This window comes from Motacilla alba, chromosome Z (assembly GCF_015832195.1).
Source record: "Motacilla alba alba isolate MOTALB_02 chromosome Z, Motacilla_alba_V1.0_pri, whole genome shotgun sequence".
Taxonomy (NCBI): Eukaryota; Metazoa; Chordata; class Aves; order Passeriformes; family Motacillidae; genus Motacilla; species Motacilla alba.
This window is the reverse complement of record NC_052046.1, coordinates 34702472-34717340: the sequence shown is the minus strand read 5'-3', so window position 1 is coordinate 34717340 and position 14869 is coordinate 34702472. Positions and strand designations below refer to the sequence as shown.

The window sequence follows — 14869 nt, the reverse complement described above, 5'->3', positions numbered from 1 at the left end:
TTTGCAAAGTAAGTATCACTAAATATGCCAGAGTAGCCCATTTTCTGAATCAGTATGAAAGTACTTAACACTTCTGAATCACTGTTGGATAGTGAAACTTCACTGTTTTGAAGTTTCTAATCTTGAAACGCTTAAGAAAAACTAATCCAAGAAAACCCTGAAAAAAAACCAAAAAGCCAAAACAACACAAAATACTTTTACAGCTTCAGTCCTTCAGATGCACTTATCCTCCAGGGAGCCTTTATGGCACCAGCAGCATATTAAGCTATGAAATTCATCTCTAAAGTGAACAACATTGTAAGCATACCTCCAGGAAGTACAGGTTAATGTATATACAAAAATCTCTTTACACACATGAATCTCCCTCTCCGCTGAGCTTTGGAAAACACTAAAGACTCTATACCCCTGCTAATATTTTTTTTCCAAATAGAGGTCATCATGAGCTCTGTTAGTTGCATATTGTTCCCTGGAAGTACATGAGGCAAATGAAACTCCACCAAATCCACATACACTTATGTACAACATCTATTACCAAATCTTCAACAATTCAACTTCTAGCAATCTCATTTCTAGCTGAATTAAAGCCATGCTTCTGTTCTTGAGCTGAACAATCTCCCCTGTAACTTCACATTAATCAAACCAAAGATACATGGCTTGTGAGGTTAGCTCCCAATCAAAAGAATCCAAGAGTTTCTCAGACAAGTTTCTCAGTAAAATGGGGCTGGAAAAGAAATTCTAACTTTGTTTCCAAAGAGCAAATGCTTCAACAATTTTCTAGTTTAAGACAAACCTTTTCAAGTTTTTGGTTTTTTTTCTCTCCCAGTCTTTTCACCCTTGTGCTGTCTGTCAGGCTACTATTGCTGAACACTGTCTCTTAAAGTGTAACAGACCACGTAGATCTTCTCTGCATGACACCTACTGAACAGCAAAAATTGATAGCTAAAAAAAGCTAGAGAGTCATAGTGAGTAAGACTTCTCTGTTTATCACAGTGGCTAAGACTGACCTTGCTTCTCAAACTGTTAACTAATGAAGGACTGAAAGACTAAACACCTGGGGGCAAAACAGATGGCCAGTTACCTGTGCACATTCAATGCCTCTGAGATCAAGCTCTCAATATACTATCTTGGACTCCTAGTTCTGTTTTCAAGAGAAAAATCAGACACACATCTTGCATACCTGAAGAATTTCATTAGGTTCACTGGCATAATTCTGCACAGGGATCAGGATCCAAGGCTTGAAGTCAGAAGACTCTAGAGAAGGTCTGAGAATTTGTAGTGTGAAGTCACTGATGTGATTACACCACACAGGATAAAGGACACTTAGAAGACACTTTGATTCCCAGTGCTCTCTAACAAGCAAGTTATTTCTGGCAACATATTTCACTGCAATACATACTTTAGGAATACACTTGCTTAGACATCATGCATACAACAGCTGGGGGAAAAAACTCAAAAATCAACACAGACTTTCTCAGAATTTGTTTCAAGAGAAAGAGCTACCTGTTGGTAACTTATTTGCCTTTCCCCTTGAAGCTGTTTAAGATTAAATATTTGTGAAGAAAAGTTCTTTGGGAAGAGGAATCATCCCAGTTTAGGAAAAAGTTAACTCTTATTAATTTCTTTTGAGGAGAAAGCTCCACATATTTTAGTTTCTTGTTTCACAGATGTTTAACTTCCCAAAAAATGTCCTTGGGACTGCCAAGACCCATGTGAACTGGGAGCCTGGTATGGAAAAAGACAGCTGCTTGATTTCAGCAACATTTTCATGTGACGGTCATTGCCATGGCTCACAAGCACCTAAACAACTTGAGATCTCTGCAGGAAGCAAGAGACCAATGCAGGAGTGAACCTTTAACTCTGGACGTTCCCAGTCATCATCAGAGGCTGCCTCTGGTCAGCAGCCTCAAGGGAGTTCTCCCACCCTTCTGAGCACTCTGAATTCCCTACTTTCCATCAGTTAGTCTAAGCAGACTGCCTTTACCAGCCAGCAGGGCCTCTTCTTCCTGATGAAGAATATTTCCGACCTCTTCACCTGCTCAATTTTTACAGTACTTCTCAGGTTAAAAAGCAGAAGTGTGAGTGTGGGTATGGCCCCGCAGGGAACCATGCCAGGACTGGCAAGTGACCACCATCCTTCTCCTGAGAAGGGACATCCCCCGCGTTCTGTGACATCAGAATGAACTCCAGTTTTAATGTCTCTTGCTTGTACAGACTTTCTACACTTTCGACAAAGTTCTGGGTTTTCCTGGCACCCAGAGGAAAGGATCACAGCTTCCCACAGGAGCCCGTGCACTTCAATATAAGCGATAAAGCACAATTACTGTATTTAAGTGCCACGGCTCAGAACGATTTTCAGGCTGTTGGGTGAAACCACTAGAAGTAGTATTTATACGCTTTGTGCCGAAAACCGTAGTTCAACGCTGAACTCGAGCGCGGCTCGTGCCTGAGCGGGGGTGTTTGCGCTCAATTTAAGCCTGAAGGCGGAGCCCCCTTGGTGACTCTTCCCTGGGAACTTCCAGGCCGACGCCCCCAACAGCAAGGCCCCAGCGCTCGGGGGCTCCCCCGTCGCTCCCGCCCGCAGCTCCCCGCGGCCCCGGCGCTGCCCCGCGGGCGGCCCGGGCACAGCCCCGCGCGGAGCCCCTCTCCCGCCGCGGGCACTACTCACAGCCGCGGAGCGCCCCTGTTCTCCCGCCGGCCGGCGGCCCGCGCTGCCCTCGGCTCCTCCGCATCGCACCGCGGCTCGGTCATGAGCACCATCGGCACGGGCAGCACGACTCAGCCCGCCGCCACAAGGCACTCCGCCGCCGGCGGGCCGGGCCGGGCCGGGCCGCCCGCTCCGCCCTCGCCGCCCCGCCCCGGGGCGGACCCGCCGCCGTTCGGGCCAGCAGGAGCCGGAGGCGCCACAAACCGGTTGAGCCCGCCTGGCCGGGCCCGGCGCCGCCCGCGCCGCGGAGCCTGTGAGGGATGCGGAGACTCGCTCCCCGTGAGGCCGATCCCTTCCGAGCTTTAAATTATTCAGTCGGGACGCTGTCGCGTGAGACACCGGCTCCCGCCGGCTCCAACAAAAGCCGTCCTTAATGTTTTATTCGGGGGTACAGGATATACGCGGTTTGACACAGACGCATTCCCGGGGGGAAGGTGGCGGTGGCCGGGGCCCTGTTTTCTGTCCGTGCGCTTCCCCGGTGAGTCGTGGAAGCAGGCAGTAGTCCAAATACTGATACTGGCCGCAGGATTGCTCTACTAAGGTGAACTTCTGAAATGATTAGCTGGTATTTCCATCTGCGGTTTTACATCTTGAGCAGACAAGTAGGCGGTTATGCTTCCTTTCTCAACAGCAGCACCCCATGCTGCTTTGCACAGAAAAATCACAAAACCACAGAATAGGTAATGTTGGAAGGGCCCAGTGCGTCCAGCATTCTGACTCAGGCAGGACTATCCGAGAGAGTATGGCACAGGATTGTGTCCATGCAGTTCTTGAATATCTCTAGCAAGGGAGACTCCACAACCTCTTTGGGCATCCTGTTCCAGTGTGTGGTCACCTGCAGAGTAAACAAATTCTTCCTTGTGTTCAGGTTGAACCTCCTTAGCATCAGTTTCTGCCCACTGCCTTTCCTATTGCTGGGTATCGCTGAAAAGAGATCCCCTTGGCATTGATGAGGTCCTCACTCAGTTGTACCTTCTTGAGGCTGAAGGTGCCTAGCTCCCTCAACCTTATCTCAGATGAGAGATGCTCCAATTTAGTCCTTCCTGCTGGACATCTTCAGGAGTTCCTAGTTTTGTATTGAGGAGCCCTGTACTCCCAGAGCACTCCAGGTAACGCCTCACCAGGGCCAAATAAAGGAGGAGGAGGAGGAGGATCATCACATCCTCCAACCTGCTGGCACTGCTCCTCTTAATGCAGGCCAGGATACCATCTGCCTGCTTGGCTGCAGGGACTCACTGCTGGCTCTGAAGAGCTTGTTGTCCACAAGGACTACCACGTCCTTCTCAGAGCTGCTTTCCAGCAAGTCTGCCTCCAACCTGTGCTACTGCGCTGAATTATTTTTTCCCAGCTGCAGGACCCTGCACTTGCCTTTGCTGAATTTCAGAAAGTTCCTCTGTGCCCATCTCTCCAGGCTGTTGAGGTCCTCCTGAAGGGCTGCACAGCCCTCTGGGCTATCGGCCACTCCTCCCAGCTTTGTGTTGCCAGTGAAATCGCTGAGGAGGCCTCTGCCCCTTCATCCAAGTCATTGATGGATAAATTAAACAAGATTTGGCCCAGTATTGAACCTTGGGAGACACCACCAGAGACAGGCCTCCAACTAGAGCCTGTGTCACTGATTGTAACTCTGGGATCTGCTGTTCAGCCAGCTCTCAATCCACCTCTCTGTCCTCCTATTCAGTCCACTCTTCCTGAGTTTGCCTGTTAGAGACAGTGTCAAAAGCCTTGAAGTTGCTGCTGTCCCATCATTCATCCACGTAGTTGTTTCATTGTGGAAGGCAATCAGGTTGGTCAAGCATGATTTGCCTTTAATGAATCTGTGCTGACTACTCCTGATCACCTTGCCCTCCCTGTGGATAAAGGTGGCCTCCAGAATGAGGTGCTCCATCACCTTTCCAGGGACTGAGGTGAAGCTGACTGGCTGATAGTTCCCTGCATCCTCCTTCTTGCCCGGTTTGAAAACTGGAGTGCCATTTGCTTCCTTCAGTCCTCAGGCACTAGTCCTGATCTCCATGACCTTTCAAATATGAACATAAGTAGCATAGCTATGATGTCCACCAGCTCTCTCAGCACTTTTGGGTACATCAAGCCCATGGACTTGTGTGTGTTGAATTTGCCTAGGTATTCCCTAACTCAATTCTTCTTGACCAAGGAAAAGTCTTGGTTCCAGCATTCCTTTACCCTGGTCTCCTGGTCAGAGATTCCTGAGGGCTGGTCTTGCCAGTAAAGACCAACAGAAAGGTGGGGTTCAGTAGCTTTGCCTTCTCTGCATCTTCTTACTTTTCCTTTTGTTATTGATGTATTTAAAGACATTCTTCTTCTTGTTTTTGACATCTTTGTCCAAATTTAATTCCAGATGGGCCTTGCCCTTGTCTCATTTCTACTAACTCTGACAAAATGATCTAATACAGTGTAAAAAAACAGCAAGCTGGCTTACCCCTTGGGCCTGTGCTGGCAGAGCTGTGGGGCAAGTTGAGTGCCCTCAGGAAGATTAGATTTAAGGCAGCACTTGGCACAAGTCATCTTGCATGGCAGGCACTATGAAAAATGTTTTTACTACTTGGTTAAGTAAGTTAGGTTTCAGTTTGGTGAAATTATGTTTTAATAAAGCTTAAATGAACTCTGTGGTTGTAAGCACACAATCAAAGGAGAGAAAATCCTGGGATGAGAGTTCAAAGTACCATGCCTAGGCAAAGGTCTGTTTTCATGTTTTAATAAAATTATTAATAGAATAACTTCCTAACAGCTGACTATTCAATTGAGCTAAAGAGACAAAATGTCATGTAGAGAGGTTTCTTTTAGTGAATATCTGTGTAGGACATAGATACTAATGTACATTTCAGTTTGAAAAGCATATGAAGCAAATTAATCACTTTTTAAATATCTAGTCTTTAGGAGATGCAAGAAAAAAGTTTAAGGTATTGTTGCAATACTTTCAGGAAATCAGTGATAAAAAAGAGGTGTTCATGGTGAAATGCCTCAAGACTGCCATAGCTACTTGGGCACACAGATCCTGCAAAAATGCAAGATTGCTGTATGATTTTTGCCAGACTGTGTGGGTTTAATTGGCTCCAGTACAGGAAAATTTAAAGACTATGTGCTAAGATGTATAGAATGGAAGACATTTACGATGGCTGCATTTCTGGGAGACACCATTAACTGATGTCCATGTGGTATTTAACATGAATGTCAAGGCACATGTGGAAAAGAAATGAGATTTAATTTACAGGAGAGATTATTAGGCCCTGTACATGTGAAACACTGATTGCTGTTATTCTTCCTTGTGCTACCCCTGAGTGCACTTGGCACTGCTTCGCAGAGCCTCTCCCACCTGCTAACACCAGACACAATCTGTGGCAATATAGCAGCATTTTGTTTATCCAACCATAACAGAATAGGAGCCGTTTCAGCTGCCTGGACTATGAGTAGAGCTGGAACTGAAAGGGCTGGAGAAGGCATCATGTGTCTGTTCAGGCCCTTTTCTTGGGTGCAGAAACCTGTGAGAGTTTTCGGTACCCTGGGGATTGTTCTTGTATAGGTGTGCACTAACAAGGCATGTGCAGGAGGATTGGAATCAGTAGGAAAAGTGACTGCCTACCTCTCATCTTGTTTTTGGAGGCTTTTCATTGCACTAAAAATTTGCTAATGTAGTCCTAATTTTGAGGCAGACTTGTGGTTGAATAATTCCTGTGTAACTATGTGCAGTTCAGCAGAAGTGCTGGTTTAGTAGGTGAGAATGTGACTTCTAGATATTTGAATAAATAAAATTTGCTTTATTTTGAGGGCTTAGATTTTCAGTCTGCCAGGTGTAACCACCTCTGTAGGAGATAAACACTACCACTGACTGCTCTGTTCATTCATTGCCAGAGGTTACTGTCTTCACCTCAGTGGTGCAAGAATAGAAAGGAGTTGCTCAGTTCTGGAGCTCAGTCTCTCTTGTAGTTTCACCTGTCTCCATTCTCGAGGTGTGCACATCTCTCTGATTTAAATAAATCTGTCTAGTCATTTAGTGCAGAAAAAACGTTCAAAGAAATTGATGCCTAAAGCCTCAACACTAAAAAAGGAATCCTTGCTTAGTCATTGCTTCCATATCATGGTGTCTTAGCTCTTATCAGAGACTTGGTTCTGGCATCTGCGATACATGTGTCCCTAGCCCAGTCTGCTCTTATCTGATAATGACAGTGGAAGTTATAAGCAATGAACCAGGACTATAGCTTGTGGGATTTTTTTTTAGGATTTGAAAAAGAAACTTGTGGCCAAGATCTGTCAAACTGTACATGATGCAGCAACTCCTGAGTAAGAGGGGACGCTCCTGAGTGATAAAAGTTCTGAATACCAGGATTCTCAGGAATATTCGGGGAGGAGTACCTTACATTAAACAAGAAAATGTGCTACTGCTCATGGGAGTGGAATATACTTGAAAACCATATGGTTTTATTATGATCAAGTCTTACATAAAAAGAAAAACCACAAAGGACCTTTTACTGTAATGTGATAATGTCTCATATATACATATACAGTAAAGCAAGTATTTGAAGATCAAGATGACACCAACAGACTCCTTGTGAGAAAATCTGGGCTGTGTTTTTCTCTTGCTGCTGAAGGGCAGATTGAGAAGAGAAAGAGAAAGTAGTGTACTATAAAGTTACTGATTACTTTTTAATGCCTGCAGTACTGGTGGTGCTGTATATACTAAAATTCACACGTTCCTGCTCTGAGGAGTATATTAAACCTTAGAGGGGATTCAGGGTTTTCAGTGAATTAGTACCCTCAACATTATGTGTAACACAGCAAAGGATAAAAAATTAGGGATGGAGCAGTAGGAAAAACTTTCATTGCTAAATAAAATGATTTAAGATACATGTGAAATCACAGAAAAGCAGAATGGGGAGAGACTCGCTGAGTCACTGAGTTAGTTTCCTGTCCTGAGTTAAGGCCTGCTATTCCTGTGTCACTCCTGGAAAGACTCCCGTCTAAATTCTAAGACTCCCGTCTTGTTCTTAAAAGTCATAAGTGTGGCCAGGCCACCAGTTCCAGCGTTTGCTATCATTCAGGGGATATCCTCAATCCACAATATGGTTTTGAATCCTTGTTGCTGAAATCTAAAGCCATTACTTTTTAATTTATTAAATATGTAGAACAGTGAAAACCTGTCTCTTGTTTCTCCTCATTTTCATTTTATCTTTAGTCTCAGATAAAACATATAAATTGTGGGTTTGTACTTCTTTTTCTTCTTTTTTTTCTGTGAACTGCCTCTTGTAGGTTCAAATATTTTCTGAAGCTTGATTCCCCCAGATTCAACACCAGTAGTTTTATGAAAGTTGTATAAAGAGGAGTTTAAAAGATTACTTCATCTTTCCTATACACAGTACCACTGGTCATATTGTGTGGTAAAGTGTTTGTGTTTCACAACAAGTGAGGCTGGCTCAGGTTTAGTATTCAAGCACTATGCCCTAATGAAGCTTTTAAAAACGTCAGCTGAGATGCTGTCCTCTAGTACATCGGCAGCAAATTGTAAGACTTGATTAAATATGACCATCTACATATACTTTGTGCATTTTGCTTTTTTTTTTTTTTTTTTTTCTTTCCAGTCAGTTTCCTCAATTTATTAGAATACTTATGAATCATATCTGGAAGGACATGAAGCAAGAAAAAGAGACTAATGAGACACACCGGAGAGGTCAGTATAAAAAGCAATGGAACTGCTACCCATGCCTAGAGATTGCTGTTGAATGATAAAAAAATACAATCTAGCTGGAAATAGAGTTAGAGGTTGTCTTAATCAACAAGGCTTATTTCAGTGCAGTCATTGTGGCTGTTTATAAAGTATTTTTCAGTTTATCTGGCAAGTATAAGCATGCCTGAATATGAGGACACTTCCTTGGAGGGAAACAAAGCAGAAAATGAGTAAAGTGGTTACAAGCATTCTTTGTGCTCTGAGCACACTTCTCTTCAGTAGAAAGTTCTTCTGTATGTCTTTGCAGGTGTGAAACTGTATTAAGAGCTACAGCCTCAATAGTGCCTGAATAGAAGTACTTTTGCCTAATAGATCATTGTATATGTTTTGTCTTCAGTTTGCTTTATGATATTCTGTATTGGGACGATTCTGTGAAACCTATGCAAATGTCTTGGAAGCCATTAAGTCTTGAAAGACCTGCTAAGTCCTTATAGTTGAAGTGTGATAGTACAGCAGTCTTATGTTAGATACTATAGAAATAGGAGCTCTGATAGTATGAGACATGAACTAATAGACATTTGGAAAGATGTTGAAAAAGAGAAAAAAAAATAATTTCTAGAATACACACAAGTCATCCACAAATCAGAGTGAAGCCAGCTTGTGAGATGCACACTACAAAAAAAACCACAAAACAACTGGACTAAAAAGGTGGTGCAGCATTGGAAGAAGTTGCCCAGAGAGGCTATAGACTGTCTTTGGAGGGTACAAGATGCAGCTAGACAAAGCCATACCTAATCTGAGCTGGTGTTGATGATACTCCTGACTCAAGCAGGAATGTTCAAAAACAGTGTTCAAATTACTCAGCATACCCGAAGTTATGCTCAAAATAGGTGGAGCCAAGGTCCAGAATAGTCTGTGGAAGATAACTAGGACCAGAACACAGTGAATGGTGTGATTTTGTAATGAGTGAAAAGCAGTTTTGGCCAACTGAGTCTTGTTTCTTGCCTGGATTAAGAATTTAATAATGTATTTGCTTATAGAGTTTGAGATTACTTTCCAGATACTCATATCAGGTATTATTTTTCTTCTGAGCTGTTTACTGCAAGTCTTATCTGACTATCTCTTTCTGTTTTTTGTTTAAGGTAGCCTGGATTACTGTATTGGTTGAACACCCCTTTGGACAGGGCAGCGCATGGGGCAAATGAAGTAGGATGGGCTGAAAGCTAGTTGGAGAGCTTATCACAAGTGGTGGAGCATGCAGGGGCTGTTTCTTGTGGCTCCATGCTGAAACATTTCGGTAAATGAGACCATGCTACACTCATGCTGCAACACCCAGCAGGACAAAGGGGAGAGACTGCCACCCAAAACTTCTGGGCTATTAGTGCTGTGGTGTCAGCCCACCTCTCAGAGAGCATGTAACATATTGCACAGGTACGCATCAGCACATTTGCTGCCATTTTGGGACTAATGGCCTTTAAAATGACCCATGTGAATCACAGAAGACACATTACATGCTGTGAGCCTCCCCCCTCTGTCTTACTGTGTCATGGTGAGCAAAAGAGCATTATGGGATGGAGGCTTAATGGAAAAACACAGTACAACTGTTGAATTAAAGGAATGTTCGTCTCACTCCAAATTGTTCATAGCAACTTTCTTACACACTGGAAAAAGCAACCTTGTGACGTGTTAACAGTTTGGTTTTGCCAGCTGTGAGAAGGCACTCAGCCAGTTGGCATTTTGCTGAAAAACAGACACTCTCTCCTCTTAGCTCAAGATTAAAAAGATTAAAAAAAAAAAAAAAAAAAGAAGAGCAATTATGGCATATTTTCATGCAGTATATTAGTATATTGCCCTGGATGCCTCATGAATGTCAATGCTAATGTATTAGAATACTGTGATGCCTAGATCTTGTAATATAAAATCATTGTATGAAATCTCATGGCTGTAAAATCCACTTTCTCCATTTATAATTTTAAAAATATATTTCTATTTTTAATAAAAGAGATGTATTTTCTCATTTAATATATTGTCCAGCTGTGCTAAAAAAATGAAATGTAAGTATTACTTGTTCTACTCTGGTAGATCACATTAGCTTGGTTTGTCATGATCTGATTATAAATGTCCGAGGAAATCCTGGACAATATCCAAGTTTGACATCTCTGTATACAGATGACTTGGACAAAAAATTTCAATCCAGCTACAGCTGTATATATGTTATTATTCATTAGATGCACACACATGATGATTATCTAATGAATAAGATGCATGCATGTGTATAATTACTCAATCTGTGTATCATAAATGAATACATGTGGGCCCTTTTTGGAACCCCATGTGCCTGAGTGCATGCAAACATTCATGATATGTGTAAATATGGTGATCATTTTGTTGAAAAAACCTTTAGTCATCTGGCAGTCTCTGAAGTGCAGCAGTATGGTATATTAAGTATGTAAAAAAATGAAAACCATCTTGTTTGAGGACAAATTGAATCTTCCACAAGAAAGTAGAGTGCCCAGACTTTCCAGAAGCTTAGGAAAGGTTTGCTCTTACGCTTAGAAGAGGAAGGTTAAAGTGAGGAACACAAGATAATGTGAAAGAATTAATCATACTACCAGTTTTCTCACAGTCTTTACATCAGATGGGGTTGTGAATAATAAGCTAGTTGACTGTGCTTATACAGTTACTGTTCTGTCTCATTTAGAAATAGGAGTTATATTACTCTGGGGGAAAAATAAACAAAAACAAGTATAAATATATCTTCATATTCAGGCAAGTAAGGGTGAATGCCAAAGCCCAGATGCAAGCCATTGAGCAGTAAGGTAGTTACCAATGTTTCAGGTGCTCATAACTGAACTATAAAAAAACCACACCTTTTAGAAAGTAGTGTGTGCCTATCTTTTTAACATGACTCCTTAAATTAGTCTGAGCTAAGCCTCAGTCTTACAGCGGTACACTGGAAGATTCTGAGTGATATAATTTCAATGCAGAATTTCCTTTGAAAAAGCTTTCTGTCAAAAATTCTTCATAGAGAAAATCTGGATGTAGGGCTCCTTTTTTGTGTCCAAACAAAAACTTGTCTGTAACAAAACCATCTTTAAACTTTATGTTACTGGTTGTTACAGAGTTTTTCTGTTATTTTGTTGTAAGCAAAAGATAGGTAAATATTAATGCCAGATCACAGATGCAAAGTGTGAGTGCTGTATTTACTGTATTTGTGTATTGTAGTGCACCAAATGAACTGCCAGGTCTGGACTGGAGTCGAGAACCCTTTTGATTTCCATTTTGAGATAGTTAGAAAACAAACCTCTCCGTGCTCTGTAATTTTAAAAACATTGTTCTGTAATTTGAAAAAAAAATTGTTTATAGCTCTCACCTAATATCAATGTTACTGAAAAATGCTGAATTTTTTAAAGCATTTATTATATAACCTGCAATGTGATTACTGCTAAGATTGGCGTAATCATACACAGCATTATGACATTCACAGAACTGGTGGTCTAAATTGCTGAAAAAACTAATTTTCTTATGTTCAGTATGTTTGGGGTTTTTTTCTAGAGTCACTCAGGGGATTATTCAAAACCAAAAGCCTTAAGATTGTCTTAAATTTTAGGAGAACTGGATATAGGGTATTGACTCATATTATAGGGATGGACTCCAAATAGGAGCTTGACATCCCTGTTTTTTTAGGCCATATTTTGTTCTGATGTCAGAACAACTCTGTACATTCATACTGATAAAATGCTGCAAAGATACATGGCCAGTACTTTTAGCAATACAAATTTCTGATCGATAATGTGTGGCTGACACCTCAGCTTTAGCTCCAGAGTCATAGTTCCCTTCTGAAATCAATTTTGCTCTATGTCAGGAACAACCTGCTGCCATGGCGATAAACTGTGAGCTCCCCTTTATGAAATGTTAATAACTCCCTGGTTTCTGCCAAATTCATGCTCATCCACGTGCCAATTAAAGTGAGGTGAAAACAGATGTATATAGAAACTTAGGCATATAGTCAGTTTTTCTCCTCAGGCGTGAATAATTAGAATGAACAAGAAGAATCATTAATATAGTAAATTTTCTCTGTGGGTGAATCTTCATATAGAGAAAATATGCTCCAAATAAATAAGACTGTATGAAAAGAGTACCTAAAAAAGCAGAACCTGCATTTACTTTTTCCAAAAGCATTTTCCCTGATTTTTCACGTGACTCATTTTCAATAAATGTATCATGACTGTGACAAACACATGAAAAACAAGTTTGGTGAGAGCTTAATCCATCTAGCTTTTGTGTGCTATTGTGCATCCTCCTTATAATATTGTCTAGTATTTGCAGCCTGCTACTCCATCTTTGCTATTGATAGAGGTATGGTTTCACAGCAGGGTTTTATAATCATATTATCCTTACTGAACCAGCAACTGAGTACACTGGTTTTCTAGAAGACCTGCTCCTACCGCTCAATACTTGGCAGGCAGGTTGATTATTGAGAAATCTGGGGTAAAGGACCTGTTCTTTATAAGGCCTGGTCACATTGCCCCCAGAGAATATCTGGCAGCTTTTTGTGTACTGGTTATTTAATGGTAAATAAAAAAGTAGGTAGATCTGTCTGCCCAGTGTTCTGGACAGGACACAGAAAGGAGGACAAAATTTATATTGTCCAAATTAGGAAGTGGGTAAAAATCACTAACTTGTGTTGTCACCTTCTGAATACCTCTGTATGTTACTTATGTCCCATGCCTAATTGCAAAATGAGATCAAGAGGCATATGAAAAGTCATGTGATTTTTTTTAAACAAGCTCAAAGTGATTAGCTCTAGATAAAAGTCTTTGAAATCTCTAATTAAAACTTAAAATTTCTGATTCTCTATTATCTGTTCAAACTGTTGGACATTATCTCTCTGACATTTGAGTTGGAAGAAAGGATGATATGTAGATATAATATTAAAAAGCCCTAATAATATTTCAAAAGAGAAAAATTAGGCCAACAGACTCTTTTATAGTAGGCACCCAATTAGTGATAAGATCTGTCACCCCATATAGAGAATTTGTGTACAGCCACAAAGAAATGTAATTCAGCCACACCAAGACTATGTAGAGGTTCCAAATCGCTCTTCAGGGTTGTTTTGGCAACCATGCACAATTAAGGACCAGCCCTTGGCAAAGAATTTTCAAGCAGATTAAGAACCAATAAATGTCTAATGATATTTTGAATAGCTTTTTAAGCAATTTTATTCAAGATGGGTTCACATAAGTACTGTGGGTGTTTACTTGCATGTGCAGTAGATGAGGAAGGATAAGCACTAAGTGCCAGTAGCCCTCTGACATTGCCTTCCCTCATTTTTTTGTGCTGTCTAAAATGTTCATGATTTATCTTGAACTCTGCATTGCAGTGAATTCCACCATGGACGGAATTTGCAATTCAGCAAGTCCACCCTTCCAAAGTAAGAAAACAGATTTCCCCCTATTTTTTTTTAAATGTTCTATCAGGAAACCCTTTAGCAGAATTCATTTAGCAAGTTTTATACTTCCTTGAATATTTCTTATGAATAAGGTGGCACTCATATTGAAAATTAGTTTAATAAACATTATGAAGTTCCTTTAGGCCAAAACACACATGAAAATATTTTGTTAAACTCCCTGATCTAACAGAGTTTACATTTGTTTTGTACAGAGATCAAATATTATAGATATTTGCGTGACCCCATAGAGGTCACTTGAGTTTTATTAATATTATACACATTCAAAGCCCTATATCAGTGTCAGTAGGTAAGGAAGGAGAAAAAAATACCCTTCTGTCCTCCATCACGAGTTTCTCCTTTACAATAGTGCACCCCTTCCCAGTGCAATCAGTAGCATACATGAAAAGACCATCTCTATGTGCATTTCATTTTCATATTAGGCTTCCTTATCTAGGTATTTTCATTAGTGCACTTGTCTCAGTGCCCTCCTGTGTTGCTGCCCTGTTCCCTTGTCATTGAGCACATGAAAAACACTCAAATATATTTGGATTTACCTTATAAAGACTGATCCAACACTCTCCGTAGGACTGGCTGGGGTGTCGTAACTTGATTTTCGGAAGCTGTTCTGACTTTCAGAAAGAAAAACGGAGTCATCCAAGGAGCTTCCTTTTTTCATCATTTTAATGGTGCCAACTGCAGACTTAGGTAAGTTCAATTCTAGAGTGATCCGTGAAACACACAGCCTTTTCCTGCTGTAGGAAGTGCTGTCTTGGTCTGACTCCAGCTCAAACTAGGTTTAAAAATCAGTTAATGAGTAACATGGTGTTGTGACATCATAAGGGAGTTTTCTTTTTTATCTGCAGCACTTCAGAAGTTTACTTGAGAACAAAAATTATCAAATCTAGGTGAACTGTGTCCTTGAAATTTCATTGTAAATAACAATAACTTGTTTGGATGAATTGAGGAGTGTAAAACATGAACTCTATTTCAAATTATGTTTTGTTTTCAGGTTTGTACCTAAAACGGAAACATGTTCTGT

The 14869-nt window shown here is 41.1% G+C and overlaps 1 protein-coding gene across 5 annotated transcripts in view; it reads right to left on the bottom strand.

Annotated features, from left to right (window-relative positions):
* Window positions 1–14607, bottom strand: part of GRAMD2B (GRAM domain containing 2B) — a 42767-nt gene extending 28160 nt beyond the window's left edge. For 3 of the 5 annotated variants that reach the window (XM_038123600.1, XM_038123601.1, XM_038123598.1), the window contains exon 1: window positions 14385–14607. In XM_038123600.1, coding sequence (XP_037979528.1) covers window positions 14385–14509 — 125 coding nt within the window. In that variant the 5' untranslated portion in view covers window positions 14510–14607. The other 2 variants (XM_038123599.1, XM_038123602.1) reach the window with 2 other exon arrangements.
* Between the last annotated feature and the right edge of the window lie 262 nt (window positions 14608–14869).